General features: G+C 45.9%; 1 protein-coding gene across 1 annotated transcript; it reads left to right on the top strand.

The window, feature by feature from the left end:
* The first annotated feature begins 5,523 nt into the window (after positions 1-5,523).
* On the top strand, positions 5,524-13,781 carry septin3 (septin 3). The gene is made up of 10 exons (XM_068591980.1): positions 5,524-5,700; positions 6,993-7,367; positions 7,470-7,598; positions 8,673-8,754; positions 8,935-9,072; positions 9,322-9,439; positions 10,611-10,706; positions 10,861-10,957; positions 11,093-11,144; positions 12,152-13,781. The coding sequence occupies exons 2-10, from the start codon at positions 6,995-6,997 to the stop codon at positions 12,279-12,281; spliced, it is 1,215 nt and encodes a 404-aa protein (XP_068448081.1). The 5' UTR covers positions 5,524-5,700; positions 6,993-6,994; the 3' UTR covers positions 12,282-13,781.
* Positions 13,782-19,942: the final 6,161 nt, after the last annotated feature.

Genomic DNA, 19,942 nt, shown 5'->3' with positions numbered 1-19,942 from the left:
TTCCAGCTTTTCTCTGATCTTTAACTTTATGTATCAATGACGGAAAAGTGTGTGTGTGTGTGTGTGTGTGTGTGTGTGTGTGTGTGTGACTTCACGCAGGTGGACGGAGGACATGTTGCCCCTATCGAAATGTGATGATGTAAATTTCACCCCCATCTTGTACTCGTGCCAACTTTTACATGTTTTTTTTGTATCCTGACAATCGCTTCGCTTCACTCGTTCACTCAGTCGACTCGTTGTGCGTTTCATCGGTGAAGCGAGCGGCGTGAGGTCGACTCTCTGCCCGAGAAGCGGTCTGGACTGTGTGTCGTGACTTTATTCAAGGTGCCAAGATCACCCGAGATGGACCGAGATGACAGAGAATCAAGTATTTGGGGATGCTCAGAAGTGTTTGTTGTTGTTTGTTTCCATTGTTTTTACTTGACGCATGGTGAGGAAGCTGAGGGCGCGTCACGGCCTCCTCTTGGTGATCATCTGCTTCCTTTGTTGACACAAAATAAAACTGTTCAATCCTCAACTCTCTGGCTTTACTCTCTGCATGTTGATATGAAGTTCATCAAGAGTAAAATGTAAGATTTATGTCGGTATATCGACTCAAGTACTGGACTGAAGTACAATTTGAAGGTTCTTGTACTGTACTTGATCATTTATGCTGCTTTGTAGTTCCACTACATTCATCTGAAAGCTGTAGTGAGTGAGTTAAAACATAAAAATCCCCTTAAATATGTATTTTTTAAACAGTTTGAGGCCCTAAAGAGGTAAAAGTATCCAATATAATACAAATTAGCAGAAAGGAACCAATTTTGTGTCTAGCCCTTAATTTTTCCCTGTGTTTGAGTCGTCGTAGGAATCCTAAATTAATTCCAATACTTGAGTTTATTGTATGTATTTGTTCAGCAAAGTCTTGGGAAAAAAATGTATATCTGCAAAAAAATCACTTTTAAAAGATATTTTGATTGTAACTATGAACATCCAGCATGATATGAGCCAGATTCCCCAAAAAAGCCTCCTGGAGCGTCAATAAGACACCTTTTTGGAAAGATTAGGACCTAAAGAATCAGAATCTGCAACAGAAATCACAATAAAACAAAGTCTTGGTCTGTTAGGAAGAAGTTTCAGTCCAAAAACTGTGTCGTTTGGTTCAAAATTTGATGCAAAAAGATTGTCTGAATGGGGCATGCTGGGACTTAAAATGGGCGTCGGAGGATTTTTGCGTACGGTTTCCAAAAGGTTAAATCCTCTCACTCCTCTCAACGCTGCTCAGGTGAGTCTCGAGCCGCCTGTCCCCCCTATAGGTTGAGATAAACCTGGTATCATCAGACAGCGAGACCACCCTGAGGCTGCACCGCCGTCGCCCCATGAGCAAACCAAAACAGAGACCGGCGTGGGCGTGGAACAGAGCGGCCTCAGTGTGGAGGAATGGAGGGAATGGCACTCGAGAGCCCACGACTTCCAGCTGCAGAGCTCCTCCGGGTCCACAGCAGAGACTTTGCTTCAGACGGCAGGTTTGTGTGTTTTCCTCTTTTGTCATGCTTGTTTTTGTAAACGTGTGTGATGTCATGTGGTTTCAGACCGCAGGGTTTGAACGTATTTAAATGCTCAACAATTTTGAGGTGAGTATTTCCATTTTATGACACTTTATACTTCTACTGTTCAAATACTGCACTTTGTACTGCAGTTTACAGCTGTTGATCGTAACTTAGATAGAATATGATGCACTGCTCGTTTTAACAGGATGTAAAGCAGGTAAAGTTGTCTCTACCTCCACCAGCTACAGCAGTAAAACACCAGCCGCACATGAATGCATTAGTATTAACAATCTAATCATATTAAACTATACCGTGAATAAAGGAAATAGCAACTTGTGGTTTTGCTTTCATGAAGTAATTGTACTTTCTTGATTCTTTTAAAGTAGTACACATTGTGGTATTAATACTCTTTAACATAAACAGAAGATCTGAAAGCCGACTTTCCTCAATTTCACCTCTCCCATCTATTGAATCTTCTTCTTCATCATCTCTTCCCGCACAACTCACAACAGAATGAGTGTTTCTGAGCACCTGGCGCCTTCCATCCCTCAAGCATCAGCGTCCTCCAGACGTCCATCGGTCTGCTTGTCTCCTCCTCTGTCTCTGTCGTCTCCTGTCATCAAGAAGAAAGCCATCAAGATCCCCTCATTTGACGAGAAGGGGCTCATCTCTGAACAACACGACACAAAACCAAACGCCGACAGGTGACTGGAGCTTGAATTCCACCCTCAGGTTGATGTAAAACAGTAAATATTGTGCTGAAATCATTTGGTTTACACTTGTTTCTGCTCCCTCTTGTGGCTGCAGATCTTTTGTCCCAATTTGTCCCTTCAAGGCATCCAGTCAGCCCACTTGGAGTAAACCGAGTGCGAGGGGAAACCCCGGAGAGAGAGCCTCAACGCTCCCGAGAACCAACCCCAGAAGGCCCGGCTCTCCAGCTCTCTCCGTGAAGCCCGGCGTCTCTGTTTGTCTCGCTCCAAAGACAAATTCCTCTCCCACTCTCATACCGAAGCCAAGGGACTTCCTCCGTCTTCCCGCCTCCCAGTTCAGCGATCCTCCCCCGTCCCCGCGCCCGCCGAGGCCGAGCGCGTCACCGACCCTGACCGTCCCGACACCCAGACGGAGTCCATCCCCGACCTCCCGAGGGATGAGTCTGGATGGCCGAGGAGGCCTGCGGTCTTCTCCTGTGGCGAAGGAAAGGCAAGCGAGATCGATCGCCATCTCGAACGCTAAAGTTGAGCCCGAGTCCGTCAATCAGAGGTCTCCAAACCAGGCGAGGCGGGACGTTCTCGACCCGGAAGCTTTCCTGGACTTTGCCCACCCGGCGGCGAGGAGAGCTGGTCCCACGTCTCGACCGCGGGCCGACTGTTTGATCCACAGACAAGCGGCCTCGTCTCAGCACTCGGGCTTGAGTAAAATAGAACATATTCCAAAAGATAAACCAAAGCCTCCGCCTGGGGAAATAAACATACCTTCAATCCTCAAACCCAAGTCAAACGTCACACGGCAGCAGGAATTTCTACCGAGCGGAGCGACAGGTGCACAAACATCCTTGTCAGGGTGTGAGGGGATGAGGTCCGCTCAGGTTGTACCGGCTCCTTGCTCGAGCCTCAGCTTTCCCAAGAAACTTATAGACTTCCCCCAGAGGAGGGCTCTGGCCTCCAGTGATCACCCGTATGAGGTGATGCGTTCTGAGGGAGGTGCAGCTTCACCATCGAGTCCCAGAGCGTACCAGCCGCCCGATGTCGAGGGCAGAAGAAGACGTTTTGACCTCAACGATGACGCAAAAGCTGACGCGGCATTTCCGTCTAATCTCAGGAGACCCAAAGAGGAAAGCGGCGCGCGGACGACGAGGGGAAATCCATCTGAAGTCCCCCAACAGTCTCCTCCGACACGCAGATTCTGGTCGAAGGCTGCGGTCCCGGTGAGTCAGTCCGACTGTGTTTCAAAGGTTTACAGCTGCCGGTCAAGAGACATCGATCGTGAAACGGCGTCCCCGCGGTGTGCGGACAGATTCAATCGACTTAGGACACGCCTCATGGCCCCTTGGACGCAGGAGGCCTCCCGAACCACTTCTGCTGAGTACGCCATGCCAAAAACGGCCCTTTCAAGACCCGACGTCGCCTCACACAAGCATCCGTCCGATCCCAAACAAAACCAAAGCCACAAAGAGGTGACCTGCAGGGACACCGGACTGAATCCAACAGATCTTTCTGCACCAGCTGACCATCACCGGGCGCCAGCAAAGCTACCAGAATATCCCCCAGAGGAATGCTGCCCATTCAACACAAACAGTTTTGGCATCGGTTCAATGGGGGTCTTTGGCCTGCCGTCGCACAGAGTGAGCCACACACCAGAAGAGACAACAACAACAACAACAACAGCCTCCCCTCCACTACGCCGACTGAACTACCCTGCAGCAGACGGAGCACTTATCATGGAGGATCCAGAGGACTCCTATTACGTCACCATGTATTACCCTGGATCAGTGTACGTGGGTGAGTATCCAAACCGCCTGGAAGACACAGTCAATGAATCCCTCCAGGCACACATGACATACAGGGACTCTCTCAGCGCTCGTGGTTTAATCTCTTTAGAGTTCGATAACTTTCTGTCCGCGGGGTCAGAGAGGGTAGCAGGCGGGATGTGAGACATCAGTCCTTACCAGCGGAGTAACAGACGTGCGGAAAGACACGACAGCGTTGGTTAGCTGCTCCGTCAAAGTGACGAGTCTGAGAGGACATGCCAATGCAGTCGTCCAGAGACGAACAGACACGAGGAAAGCATGCAGAGAGGAGGAGAAACGAGGGCCGACAGGAGAGCAACGCAGAGATAAAGTGTGAGTACAGGCAGGCAGAGCTTGGCTTGTAACACTCTGAAGAGCCGACTTAATGCTGTGTAGCTGCTGCTGGTAGAAGTTAAGTTATAGCCCTGGATAGAGATTAAAAAAAACACAATAATTATGAATAATGTGCCGACTGTATCTGTAGATCTCCCTGCCACAGGGTGCATCCTGTATGTCCATCCGGCTTCATTTGGAGGCCCGTACAAGGAAAAACTGTCCAGTATTTTATTTTAGAAAACAAACCAGCTCTGGCTCCGCTTCCCAGCTGCTTTCTCCTGGAGCCGTCAGCTGTATCACACGGCCTGCATCGTGGATAGTTTCAGTAGTTGTCATGGAGATGAATCTGTTGCATGCAAACGTAAAAAAGCTGCACAGTGAAAAAAAGAAAAGATTTGGATAAAAAAGATCAGGAAAATCAACTTTGTGTAGCAGAGGGAACCATTGGTTAATTTCCTTGGGCATAGGACTTTGATTCAACTTTTTTTATTTTTAAATATATTTATATATGTATATATTAGGCTATTATATATATATATATATATTTATATATATATATATATATATATATATATATATATATATATATATATATATATCCAGAGAGAGAGAGAAATTTACATATAACTATCTAATATATATATATATATATATATATATATATATATATATATGTATATATATATATATATATATATATATATATATATATATATATATATGTATATATATATATATATATATATATATATATATATATATATATATATATATATATATATATAATATATATATTTAAAGTTTTGACATTTTAAACATGATTCGTTCACCAAAATAAAACTGGTCAACTCACACCAAAACAATGTAAATAAATAAACAATGACGTAGCACTGCAGGTAAGATTGGTGCAGGTGTGTTTGGGGTGAACTGTCCCTTTAAGTAAATCACCTGCATACTTCTTTTCCACCGTATTTCACCACGTAAACGTGTCTAATTATAATGCGTCCGACAGGATCCCCTAAAAATAGACGCTGTACCAAATAATGTCCCTTTGAGGTGAAAACCTACTGCGCATGCGCGCTGCATCTCCCCACTCCCTCTCCTCTTGTCGCCACGGTAACGGCGTAGGGGAGGGAGGGGCTCGCGGCCGGAGGGAACAGGGGAGGCGAGGAGAGGTACCCGGACTGATCACGTGACCGCCGCTCATCTCGTCGCCTCTCTGCTTTTTTTTTTTTTGGATGCACGTCGTTCGCTCTTCGGACCGAGAGCCACCATTTGATCCTCCGCTCCACCGACAGCAGACTCGCGGCGTCATCTGACCGGGAATCGGTGAGTGCGACGCGGCCGTAACATCCGACGTACGGCGCCGCGAGCCGACCGTCGTAGCTCGATGCTAACAAGGGGCTGCCGCTAGCCGGTAACGTCATCACCGCAGGGACAATGGGGGGGTCGACGGGCGGGATGGAGCTAGCGCGGAGCCACGGCGTATGTGTGTGTGTGTGTGTGTGTGTGTGTGTGTGTGTGTGTGTGTGTGTGCGTGTGCGCGCGTGGCCCTCCGCCTTAATTAGCGCCGCCATCCAGAGCCAAAATAAATGCGGTGTTTTCAGTGAGGAGGGTGCAGGTTCTTCATGCCCCCCCCCCCCCCCCCTCCCCCTGCAGCGTGATGCAGACATGCGTCTGGAGACGTGCTTCATGTCCGCGTATGAGTGTGTGATGGATGCCTCAGTGACCCGTATGGCTGCGGATGCACAGACCTAAAGCATGGCAGCAGGCTGATGCATGTGGACACCCTAGAGGGAGGGGGGGGGGGGGGGTTGATGGCTCTACTAGTGCCTGTTACCGTGACCATCTGCCTGCACTGTTTGCTTCACTTTAGAGGATCAGCTCATAAGAAACATGGCTTGGTGTGGAGCAATATGCATCACACATGTAACACTGTTGTGTGACGCTGCCGCTGTGATGCAACGGGCGTGATGTCACCAGGGCTGCAACTCACTAAGCAGCTAACTAATCAGCTTCATTATCAGTCGACTTGATTGCGATTTTCTAGCTTAGTCAGAATGCCAGAGTCCATTGTCGCGTCATAAGATGTATTGTTTCGCTTTATTCGGTTCGCTATCACAGTAGACGAAGAAAACAGGGAAAAGATGATAACTTCTATCAAAGCAGCTGCTGACACTTCCTGTCATTGTTGCAGCTGTAGAGCTGGCAGTATGAAGAAGACGCCTAAACTCTGGGATCTTTGAGGCAGATACTGATATTTGATTCTACATTATTAAAAAACCCTAAAACATTCTACATGTGTGATGGAGGGATTTTAGTTTTTATTGTAAATATAAATATAAATATAATTAACCGTGTCAGTGCTCTCTGGTGACCAGAGACACATCTCTTGCATTTCTGTACTGAAACTTTACGGCAGCACGTCCCACCTTGTTGGTTTGGATGAACAGACCCTGGAAGACGTCCGTAACCCATTTCTTTAAAAGTGGAACGAGCCAAATGGAGGCGGGGCCTCGGCCTGCTCTACTGGCCTACATCCTACCTCCTAACGTGTGCCCTCCCTCTCCCCTCTCTCCTCTCTCCTCTCCCCTCTCTCCTCTCTCCTCTCTCCTCTGCAGACATGTCAGACGTAGGCCCCCCAGAGGTGAGACCCAAACCGGCCGTCCCCGCCAAGCCCCCAAATGTTGGGGCTCCTTCCCCCTCCAACCCCTTCCCGCCCCAGGGCTTCGGGGGAGGAGGAGGAGGAGGAGCTTCGTCTCTCCCTCCCAGCGCCATCCCGGTCCCCATCGGGAGTCACGCCCCCGGCCACGGTGCGGGCCACGGCGGCGTCGGGGGGCTCGCCGCGGCGCACAACGGCGGTCAAGCCCACGCGGGCTCCCACAGGTCCGCCGGTGGATCCGTCCTGCTGGGCTACATCGGTGTCGACACCATCATCGAGCAGATGAGGAAGAAGACCATGAAGACGGGCTTTGACTTCAACGTCATGGTGGTCGGTAAGTCACAGACTGCCGCCTGCGGAGCTGTGGGGAGAGAACAGGTTTACAGGAGCGTTCATTACTCCCCCCCCCCCTTCCCCCCTCCACCTCTCGCCACAGGTAACAGCGGCCTCGGGAAGTCCACTCTGGTGAACACCTTGTTCAAGTCCCAGGTGAGCCGGAGGAGTGCAGGATGGGCCCGCGATGACAAGATCCCCAAAACTGTGGAGATCAAAGCCGTGTCCCATGGTGAGTGAAGCAGCTCTGTAATAAATGTACTGTAAGCTATGGTATTGTGTTTCCGGGGCTTTTATTTTGGAAGGAAAGGTGCGGAGAAATGTTGATGGTAGAAAAAGAGAACGATGATAAAGTAGTTGCCGGCTTGGCTTCACAAACGAGCATCGTTTCCTTATTTTCTTAAGACTACACAGTTGAGGCGCCCCGACATAACGCTTGGTACTATATGAATCATTAAAAAGCAATAAAAGGGCACGCCTCATGTGTCTGTTGGGCAACATGTCCGAAGGTTATTGAACGCAGCTTGAAACACAGATGGACAGATGATTGACGGCAGGTTGTTCCAGGTTCAGCCAACTAGATTCTTATGATAATCTGGGTCTGGGATTTCTGCTACTACTCAATTTTCTGACTCGGTTAACCTTATGGAAACAGTTTGAAGATCCTCCCGCGCCAATTTTAAGTCCCAGCATGCCCCATTCAGACAATCTTTTGGCATAAAATGTGTAATTTTTCCATTTTTGAACCGAACGACACAGTTTTTTTTGATTAAAACTCCTTCCTAACAGGTCAAGGTTTTGTTTTATTGTGATTATTGATACAGATCACGATTCTTTGATCCTAATCTTTCCAAAAAAGGTGTGTTATTGATTGCTTAAAGAGGCATTTTTGGGGAATCTGGCTCATATCATGCTGGATGTTCATAGTTACGATTAACATATCTTTTAAAAGTGATTTTAAAGGGCGACTGAAGGCCTGCCGACCCAACCGTGTTCAACACGGCTCAATTTGTGGTTGGCGAGGGGGAATCTGGTCGTGTTTTCCCTTCGATACCGAGTCCCCTCCTCTAAAACATGCGCGTTGTGATGTTCCTCCCACGGAGAAGACGAGCTAACTCTCCACCGCCGATTTTTTTGGGGGGGTTTGTCAGGAATCCTCATTATCCAGAACACACAGCAGAGGACTTTTCCCCTGTTGAACATCCAGATAGAGAGCGACACTCATCAAATACATCGAAGTGATCGTGTTTCCACGTACGAAGCAACATCTGTGGTCCAAGAACGTTTCCTTGTGTGTGTCTTACAGTCCTGGAGGAGGGCGGTGTGAAGATGAAGCTGACAGTCGTGGACACCCCCGGCTTCGGAGACCTAATCAACAACGACAACTGGTGGGTTTCCTCTCACCTCCAGCATCATCAAAGACTCCTAAAGGTCATCGTCACGCCCCCCCGACCTCACCGAGAACCGCCGTCCTCTCGTCGCCTCACAGAATGCGACGCCGCATCTTAGTCCCTCCCCCTCTGGTGAAAAGTCTTCTCACCTCTCCTCCTCTCTCACCTCCCCTGCAGCTGGGAGCCCATTTCCAAGTACATCAACGAGCAGTACGAGAAGTTCCTGAAGGAGGAGGTCAACATCACCAGGAAGAAGCGCATCCCCGACACCAGGGTGCACTGCTGCATCTATTTCATCACCCCGACTGGGCACTCGTGAGTTCACCTTTTTTGTCCGAGGATGTTTTTGTGTGCAGGCAAAAAGGACAAAAGAACCGGGACACAAACTTTAGTCCAACGATAAGCCCACTTTTTCAAATAGCATCCACAGCGTACGTCTTCTGTAATTGCTGGAAGGATAGAGTGAGGTCTGAAAGAAGTATGAAACATGACATATTCAATCTCTTCTGGGATAATCACATCTACTTACTCCCTCTCTCCTTTCTCCCCGTCCGTCCGTCTCAGTCTCCGGCCGCTCGACATCGAGTTCATGAAGCGCTTGAGTCACTCGGTCAACATTATTCCCGTCATCGCGAAGTCGGACACGATGACCATGGAGGAGAGGCTGGACTTCAAACAGAGGGTGAGTCTGAGCCGATTAATCACCCGGACCTGCATATCAGCCATAATCAGCCTATTGTTTGATTATAACACTATTCATTTATGTCAACATCTGTAGTTAGAGAAATGCTAAATGCTATGCTACAACATGTTTGTTCTCCACGGAGACAAATGTGTTTTACAACTCCAAGATGAAATATATATTTTGGTATCAAGCTGCTTTAGTCATTTTTACATTAATAATGGATTAAATAACAAAGGTCAAAGGTGAAGCTCATAGTGACAAACTACAGACTGTATATAAAGATGGAGGATATGAGAAAAACAAAGCTAATATTTTGGAATATTTTAGCTTAATTTTTGTACATTGAGAGAAACCAGACCAGCCAGCAAGTCAATAAGGAAGAGCATTGTGTCTAATGGCCAGCAGGGGGCGACTCCTCTGTTAAAAGAAGTCAGGTTGTATAGAAGTCTGTGAGAAAAAGACTCTACTTCTACTCTGCTAAACACACATCTGGATGTGTAAACACACATCTAGATGAGTAAACATACAGCTGGACGTGTAAACACACAGCTGTTTGTGTAAACATACATCTGGATGAGTAAACATACAGCTGGATGTGTAAACACACATCTAGATGAGTAAACATACAGCTGAATGTGTAAACATACATCTGGATGTGTAAACATACATCTGGATGAGTAAACATACAGCTGGACGTGTAAACACACAGCTGTTTGTGTAAACACACATCTAGATGAGTAAACATACAGCTGAATGTGTAAACATACATCTGGATGTGTAAACATACAACTGGATGTATAAACATACAGCTGGATGTGTGAACATCAGCTGGATGTGTAAACATACATCTAGATGAGTAAACATACAGCTGGACGTGTAAACACACAGCTGTTTGTGTAAACACACATCTAGATGAGTAAACATACAGCTGAATGTATAAACATACATCTGGATGTGTGAACATCAGCTGGATGTGTAAACATGCAGCTGTTTGCAAACAACTTCACTGTTTCCGATTTATACAGTGATAGTTTGTCAATGTGGTTTTTATTGCTTGTTTTTGCTGCCCCCGAGTGGCCAAAGACAGTAATCGATCCAAACGTGGGTTGGACTGTGTGTAAACACTCTTTCCAGACTGTAGATACACTGGCTTTGGCTTGTGCTGCAGGTAAGGAAGGAGCTGGAGATGGGCGGGATTGACTTCTACCCTCAGAAAGAGTTTGATGAGGACATGGAGGACAAGAGCGACAATGACAAGATCAGAGTAAGTGGCTGTGTTTGTTCTTTCACGCACGTTGTGCGCGTTGAGTCTTCCCCTCCTCCACACAGTATGTCGGGGCACTGGGGCACGTCGGTATTAGTTTCATCTCATGAACGCTCCGGCGCACTGAGCCGCGTTGAATTGTCTCCGTCCATAGGAGGCGATGCCCTTTGCGGTGGTGGGCGGCGACAAAGAATATCAAGTGAATGGCAAACGCGTTCTGGGGAGGAGGACGGCGTGGGGCATCGTAGAAGGTGAGTTACGTGGCCTTTCTGAATCCGCATGCTTTTATAATCGTACTAAACGCAGCTAATATCCATGGCGTCCGGTAAAGGACGAGCTGTGACATTTGACTCTCTTCAATTTCCTCCTTTTCTTCCTCTTTGCAGTTGAAAATCCAAACCATTGTGAGTTTGCTCTGCTGAGAGACTTCCTGATCAGGTAAAAAAGCCTTTTGAATGTACTCGCTTGAAGACGTAGAGGTGAAATGTGTAACCAGCTCCTGTCTTGTCTACACCACCTATACCTCGGTGGTAGTGAGTCCCTGTAGCGTCTCACACGAGCCGCTAAAGGGAAGTCAGTCACGCTGGAGTTACAGAGTTAGTTCCCGTTATTTATTTATTTTTTCGGATAAAGCCAAAGTGGCTTTCCTTTTCGTCCTCGCCACCACCAGGAGTTAGTTGGCAGACCTGGTTCAGTGGCTCAGATCCTTTGGCACCGGGGTTAGCGCTGGATAATTAGTGTCGCTACAGCTAACGGCTAACGGCTAACTGAAGGATGAATTCTTGCCCTGTTGTTCATCAGAAGTTGTTGTTTGGACCCAGTAGAGGTGAAATGCTGCCCCCTATCTGTTGGCCAGGTATCACACATTTAATTTAAGGAGCAATAAGAGTATTTTATCAACACAAATTGTGGGTCGCAATAACCGCGCTGCAGCCAAGATTATTGCCACTATGGAATAATCTGCGGATTATCTTGTTCGGTAAGTAAAATGTCAGGAAATAGTGAAAAATATGAACTTTTAAGAGCTCATGGGGGATGTATTGAAATATAATATTATTATAATGTATTAATTTTCAGTTTGCTACCACAGAAAGATGAGAATACCAGCAAATATTCACATTTGAGAGTCTGGAACCAGGATTAGTTTGGGGCGTTTTTTGCTAAAAACAAATGATTCAAATTAATTAATTCCCAAATAGTTGATGATTACTTTTCAGATAATGAACTACTCCATTAATCAACTAATAATTGCTGGTGTGACACATAATAATGTTGTGAGAATAAGCATAATCACTGCATGCTCAGCATTTTGAATGGTTCAGATTGCTTCCTGCTTCCAGTCCTGCAGTGAGCAGGGTTTCACTACAGTCTCATCATGCCGATGCTTCCTTGTGAAATAGATATTTCTATATCTATATCTGTGCTCCTGTGCCTCTCCTTCTCAGGTCTCACCTCCAGGATTTGAAGGAGGTCACTCACAACATTCACTATGAAACCTATCGTGCCAAGAGACTGAACGCCAACGGCGGTCTCCACCCCATATCCTCCAAGGACACCCAAGAAAGCAACCTGTAGTCAGCTCAGTCAGCGTGAGAACAAAAACAGTGCAATCCAGTTGAGAGGAATCTACAGAATAGTGTTATCTTTGTCACTGCGGCATTGATGCATGCTCAGAAAAAAACATTTTAATCTGTAAAACTCTGTGTTATTCAAACGTGATTTTTTTTTTTCTTTTTTTTTTCTGCTCCCTAACTCCGCCCATCGTCTCGACACTTTTATCCCCACAAACACATCAAACCCCTCTGGTTCACTTTCTAAGTCTAAGTATTTGGAAAGAGCAATCCCTCACAGATAACTGAGTGCCATTAAAATATTAACAGTTTATCAGCTGCCAATGCCTTGTCATGAGGGTAGGATTAGAAACCACGTCATTATGCGCCTCAGAGACAAGGTTTATGTGTTAGTGTCTCGGCTACAAATTGCTTCTTTAGAATTCTCCGCAGCAACAGCTGATTCGAGGGAAGAATCCCTGCGGCTTCCCCGCTAACAAACAGATCCAGCTGCTGCGTCTGCTTTTATACCCTTGCGAAGGAAGACCAAGGAAACGTTCCCCGACCGGTTCGTGTTTAAAAATAGTTTTGCGTGCACAGACCTGCATACGGAAATGAGAGAAAGCTGCAACATCACGTATGAAATGCAACTGTGTGTGTGTGTGTGTGTGTGTGTGTGTGAGGAATCCACAAGCTGCATGGCTGTGCATACTGTCGATTCTGCGACTCCACGATTCCCCATAATCATGCACAAACAAACTTGAATCGCTCGGGGCGATGCGGTTACAGAGGAGGAGAAATGTGCACTCATGCATTTAGTTTGCTCCGTGGAGGATAATTATAAAACATATCGGTGGTTTTAATAAATATTAAATGTTTCTTGTTTCTCTGACATGCTCCTCTCATGTTAATGTTAATCTAAATGCATGTCAGTAAAACAAAACAAAAAAACACTAATCTTTGCTCGTGTTTTTTTCTTTTCTTGGTAGATCTTATGCGTTATTCTCGTCACCCTTCCCACTCAGGAAAAGAATATTTTCTTACCCAAAATAAATCCCACCAAGGACACGGTGCAGGTGGACAGAACACTTATCAAATTGTTTGATGTTGATAAAATAATATTTTTTGTGTGAACAGTACAGAACTCTAACGTGGTCAACCAGTATTTGTGTTGATGCCATTTTAAAATGAAATTCATATCGTTCTCCACAAGGGGGCAGCACTCTGCCACGTATGGGCAGGGACTCGCTAGGCGCTCGGACCGACTCCATGTCCTCAGACATTCCAACCACTCAGATTTTTTTTTAGGCACGTTTACACACGGTCCAGTGTTACTTCCTGATGACGTTTACAGAGTCTGGGTCCTCCGCTGCTGTCAGTGATAACTTATCCATCTCTCCAGATCAAGTTTACAAGAAACTTTAATCATATTACCCCAGTGGGATGCACTCAAAAGTGTCGGCGCAATCATTCCAAATCAATTTGATTAACGGAGTTGTAATTATGTTTACCGAGTTATCCAACAGTTACGAGAGCGGAGCATGAATATGCCAAAACTAAGAGTAATTTCGCCATCAATCGATCCATCAATCATTCTTTGTTTTGGGTTGAGTCGTCATTTTGATACAGTCATACACGTTTGTGCGATTTTGTTATGTGAAATGTGATTCGTCTGCAACACGTTGCTAGTAATTGTGTGTGATTCTAGTGCGGTCAAAGGTTTCAAGGCGGAAAATTTGAAACGCTGTTTGTGTGCATGCTTGTGTCCATACTGCCTGATTGCTCACAGCCGATCAGTTCACACGTCGCAGCGACTTCAGCTGATCAACTCCTCCTGAATGTGTGATGTGTGTACATCGAATTGCTCTTTCATGAGGGGAAAGCGCTGCTGTCTTAACTCCCTGTAACTAAACTGACAGCTCGCTGTCCACATATCACTCGTCCCTTTTGACTTTTGAACTTCACATTGTACATTTAGTTGATAACCACATTGAGATATACCTTTCAGTGTTATATTGAGTTATTTATACATTAATGTCTTATTATTGTAATTTATTCTTTATTTAATAAAATCACATTCCCATGGTTTTTTTTTTGGAAAGAGCTGTTTTTATTCACGTCTCGATGCATGATGTGTATTTTGAATATTTATATAATGCCCTTAAAGTGCTCAATTCAATATTTGGGATATTTTTATTGTCTTCCAAAAGATTCTTGCAGTTGCTCGCATGTGTCCGACGTCTGTGAGTGACTGTTCACCTCGATGTCCGTCCACAGCTAATCTCGCAGCTAACTGCGTACCTTTTTGCTAATCCTAACCGCCCAGTAGGGGGCGCTAGCGATACCACAGCTGAGTGCATCGCCGACCCCCAGACGCTGTGGGCAGGACACCGGCAGCTCACATAAAATGTGTATTGCCAGATGAGGCTTTTTAATCCATTTGATAGACACATAGAACAGCCAATAGGGGGTGCTGAAGTTGACACAGTTTTACTTTTGGATAACAGAGTTCCACTAAAACTGAAGTGAGCCCACGTTGTCTTATTCCTCCATTATTGTGTTCGGGTTAACACTGAGATCGCTATGAATCCACATCTGCTAACAGGTTATGGACCCAGAGTTACCCAGGGTGAACCAGAGTTATCCAGAGTTACCCAGAGTTATTCAGAGTTATCCAGAGTTATTCAAAGTTATCCAGAGTTACCCAGGGTGAACCACAGTTACCCAGAGTTATCCAGAGTTATTCAAAGTTATCCAGAGTTACCCAGAGTTATCCAGAGTTACCCAGGGTGAACCAGAGTTACCCAGAGTTATCCAGAGTTACCCAGGGTGAACCAGAGTTACCCAGAGTTATTCAAAGTTATCCAGAGTGACTCGGAGTTATCCAGAATTACCCAGAGTGACTCAGAGTTATTCAAAGTTATCCAGAGTCATCCAGAGTGACTCAGAGTTATCCAGAGTGACTCAGAGTTATCCAGAGTTACCTAGAGTGACTCAGAGTTATTCAAAGTTATCCAGAGTTATCCAGAGTGACTGAGTTATCCAGAGTTACCCAGAGTTATGCAGATTTATCCAGTTACCCAGGGTGAACCAGAGTTATCCAGAGTTTCCAGAGTTACCCAGGGTGAACCAGAGTTATCCAGAGTTATTCAAAGTTATCCAGAGTTATGCAGAGTTTTCCAGAGTTACCCAGAGTTATGCAGAGTTATCCAGAGCTACCCATAGTTACCCAGGGTAAACCAGAGTTATCCAGAGTTACAGAGGGTGAACCAGAGTTATCCAGAGTTACCCAGAGTTATCCAGGGTGAACCAGAGTTATCCAGAGTTACCCAGAGTTATCCAGGGTGAACCAGACTTATCCAGAGTTATCCAGAGTTACCCGATGTCAGCCAGAGAAAATTATCCAGCGAAGTGCCACAGAGAGAAAAGTCGCAACGTCCCGTGTTTCCGGTGAGTTAGCATGCTATGCTAGCACCATGAGTCGGTGGAACAGCCGAGTAGCCGTTGGTCCCGGCTAGTTTGACGGAGATGAAAATACTTATGAAGTGTGGGAGACAACATTTTTGGGGCATCTTTGGTTTCAAAGGCTTAAGGAAACTATTCTGAATGAGCCGGCCGACGATAAGGAAGAAGGATCGGAGGATGTTGAAACATACGCAGAGCTAATCCAGTTTCTGGATGATAAAAGTTTGTCGCTTGTAATGAGAGAAGTGGCAGACGGCGGGTGGAAAGCCTCAAAGATACTGTGAGACAATTATGCTGGCAAAGGGAAGCCACTTGTTATTAGTTTGTATACAGAACCGACTTCACTTCAACAGTCGAGCAGCGAGAATGTGACCTAGTGAGTTACGCGAGCAGAGACCGCCATCACAGCTCTGAGAAACGCAGGTGAGACATTGAGTGATGGGACTGCCAGAATCATTTAAGCCGTTTGCTATTCATGTCTCGCAAAGTGACATGAATGTGTGCTTCAGATGTTGCATCAGAGGACACAAAGCCAGAGCGTGTCAGCGCAAGCAGTGGTGTAGCCAGTGCAAAAGCAACACACATCGGGACGCGACTTGCAGAAAGAAACAACGGTGGGACGACGGAGGTGAACAGCAAAGAGCATGCGTTCTGGACCAGCAACAGGGACGCGGAGGACCAGGACTGATGGTCTGATGGTGGACTCAAGAGCGACTTCCCACATAATCACGGATATTGCAAAGGTACACAATGAGGTACACAATTCCACGTTCATGAGTATGACAGACTACACTACCTACAAACAGTAGTTGATCAAGGTGACGACCAATGTAAGGGGTGTTTTGATATGCGGACATGGCAAGAGATTTTAGGGCACTGTAATTATGATGATATTCAGAAGTTCGAGAGTGTTGTTAATGGTGTGGCATTCAAGGGTACAACAGAGAGACCTGACCTTCATTGCGAAGTGTGCACTCTGGGAAAGTCTATCCAATCTAGTAACAGGGAACCTGATGTAAGAGCAACAGCAGTTCCAGAGCTGGTAGACACAGATGTAGCAGGACCAATAGACCCAGAGTCCAGAAACGGGTATAGGTTTGCCTTATCATTGATGATTATTCCAGTGCAGTGTTTGTGTACTCTGACACAGTAACAACAACAGACAAATTCCTTGCAGAAACAGCACCATACTCACCTCACCATGATGGTACAGCTGAGCGAAATTGGCGCACCTCATTTGACATGGGCAGGTGTATGCTAATAGAGAGTGAGTTGCCAAAGGAGTTATGCAGCAGCGGCAGTGAGGAACAGATGCTTTGACAATCTAACAAAACAGACACCTGACCTAATGCTGACAGGAAGACGTTTGCGTCATTCTGTGTGCCTATAAATAGGACAAGAGGAAGTTGAACCCAAGGTCTGAGATGGAATCTTGTTGGGTACAACAAGAATAGCCCAGCAGACGTGATCTATACTATCCCGACATGGGGAAAGTGCAGAAGCACAGGTTGGTGAAGTTTGTGACTAAAACAGTTGTAGAGCAGCGAACACAAACTGACATGAGCCCTAGCGAGGATGATTTTAAGATACAGAATAGGACTAGCAAATCCAGACCAAGGACATACTCAGGGCCAGGTTCCAGTAACTGGTCCTGAGGTGAAACTAGGAAATCCCCTTCTGGAGAGAGGGAAAAACTGGGTATTTAAGGGAATATGTATCCGATGGGGAGAATGATGATCAGCTACTGACTAACATAGATTATCGTTGCAGAATTATGTGCAATGTACCCCCAACATTCAGGGAAGCTGTAAGGTCATCTAACTCAAAAGAATCGGTTAATGCGATGGAGGACGAAACGCTGTCTCTGAGAGAAAATCTGGACAAAACCATTTAAAAAACTCACATCCCAGGTGATGAAGGTGCTGGAGAGGCTGGTTTTGGCTCTCCTCCACCTGCAAGTGAAATCATCACTGAATCCTTTGCAATTGGCTTACCATCTCTTGTGGGAGTGGAAAACACCATCATCTACCTGCTGCTACGAGCTCAGTCGCACCTGGATGGGACCGACGGCTCTGTAAGAGTCACATTCTTTGACTTCTCCAGTGCATTGAACACCATCCAACCACTGCTGCTGAGTGAGAAGTTGCGGGTGATGGGGGTTAACAAGTTCACCGTCTCCTGGATCACTGACTACCTCACATGCAGACGACAGTTTGTTGTCTGAAACGGTGGTTAAGTGATATTGGAGTCCTGTTCTGTCTCCACTGCGGGGGGGGGGGTTGCATACCGATATATATTTTTATATTTGTGCAGTCTGGGAATATTTCTGAAAAGGTCCCTATAGTGGGTTTCATGTGTCTGAGTGGATTGTCTTCTTGTATATTAACAGTTTCTCTGTCTTGTGGTGTGCTACAGGGTTCCATTTCGGGCCCTATACATTTACAAATACATGCTTCTCTTTGGGCAGATTATTAAATGGAAAATGATTACACACAGAAATCTTGCATACTGACTCTGATACGTTTTATTTTTCTATTTGATGGGTAAATTTGCATTATGAGGCAGAATCAGTGCTGTCTAATATTTCATACTCTTTTGTGTATTTAAATCTTTACTTGGTCTGCCGTGAAGTTTTGTGCTGGGAGTCAAATGGAAGAAGTGAGACACCTCATCAGACGTCTTTTTAAATGAAGGTGTTGCCAATGCCTTAGCTCTTTTGGGTTAAACCACCTTTTCAGGTCAGGGCACTTTCACTCTGTTACACATGTATAGTTTACATACATGAAAAGTGGTTTCTGTATTTATCTGGCGGGCGTGTTACATGCTTGTTTGTGGGGAGTGAAAGAAAGTCGCACCTGCCTGCTGTGACCCCGGCACTACAAGAATACCCCTTTCCCGTGCTAGCACTATATTTTATAAACAAAATAAACATATTATGTACCGTTCTCGGAGAACGAGAGTAAATTCGGGATTAATTTTGAATCCTTCCAAAATCCCTCCCGTCTGTACGCGGACTCATTGCCATTCCTGATGAAGTCAATGGCCGCTGTGTCGTCTGCAAAACTTCAGGAGTTTAACCGACGGGTTCACTGAGGTGCAGTCGTTGGTGTGAAGCAGTTGGGAGAGCACCCAGGTTCTGCCTGCCTGATCCATGCTTTGATAAGACAATCCTTTATTAGTCCTGCAGCGGGGAAATTTATGGATTTACAGCAGCAGAAGGTAAAGTGCAATCAAGGCACGTAATACAAAAAAACGAGTATTATAAATAAGCAAACAGTTTTTAATTGTTTCTCGCTTTGAGTGAGCCCAAGCACGTTCATGATCTGAGGGGGACATGCCCCTTTTGTTACTTGAACCACCTAATTGTCTTTTCTGTTGAAACCCTCCCCATCCCACGGGCAACTGCTGTATGCTAGTTTAAACATTCTTTCACAGATACTGCAGACACACAAAACTAGAGGAAAAGAAACTTGACGAGTGGGTGCTTTTGACTTCTTCTGGATGTGAGTACACGTACGATCTAATTCTTAAAAAAGACATTGAAGCAGCTGGGCTAAATCTCAATGCTAAAAAATACCTTGAATCAGCTCACAACAGTTTGTTATCTACCCGCTCACTGTGCTGCCACAGAAAGTCACATGCTTTTTTGTGTGTTAACTCCCATTCCAGCTGAATTCTCTATGGAGATCTGGTCTTCATACACAGAGCATCAAAGTAGGTTTTGCAAATAAAAGTGACGAGTGGCCGGTGTACTTTTTTACCGATCGTTCGATATCTACTGTGACGATATGTTGGTGTGGACAGACCTGCGGGGACATCACCCCCTCACCGTGGAGAATCAACAACTGGCCAGATTGCAGTTTAGATTAGTCCACTTTCGCACCCCTCCCCCACTCAGACATCAAACAACTACCTCCACCCTTCGTCACCCAACCCCCGCGCCTGCATGGAGAAGAGGTGTGTGTGTGTCAGCTCTTTCACACATCAGGACAACACCAGCATCTGCTGGTGCCTCACCCTCCTCCTGCCATAAAATCTGTGCTGACCAGCTGGCCCCCTCCTCTTGAAGCAGATCTTCAACAGATCAGTGTGTTGCTCTTGAAGCAGATCTTCAACAGATCAGTGTGTTGAGCCCCCCCTCACTGCTTCAAACACTGCACACTCACTCCTGGTCCCAGAGAAAACCCTCCATCAACAATTAAATGACTACAGGCCAGTCGC

The sequence above is a fragment of the Clinocottus analis genome, unplaced genomic scaffold, assembly GCF_023055335.1.
Source record: "Clinocottus analis isolate CAN_PGR_092001 unplaced genomic scaffold, fCliAna1.0.p SCAF_26, whole genome shotgun sequence".
Classification (NCBI taxonomy): domain Eukaryota; kingdom Metazoa; phylum Chordata; class Actinopteri; order Perciformes; family Cottidae; genus Clinocottus; species Clinocottus analis.
This window is presented reverse-complemented; position numbering and strand designations above follow the sequence as displayed.

What these genes read in the sequence shown, in the direction of transcription:
- septin3 (XM_068591980.1), top strand. Translation starts at nt 6,995, where the DNA reads ATGTCAGACGTAGGCCCCCCAGAGGTGAGACCCAAACCGGCCGTCCCC. An exon ending in CTAATCAACAACGACAACTG is followed by an intron (nt 8,755 to 8,934) that starts GTGGGTTTCCTC and finishes CCTCCCCTGCAG; the next exon opens with CTGGGAGCCCATTTCCAAGT. An exon ending in GGCGTGGGGCATCGTAGAAG is followed by an intron (nt 10,958 to 11,092) that starts GTGAGTTACGTG and finishes TCCTCTTTGCAG; the next exon opens with TTGAAAATCCAAACCATTGT.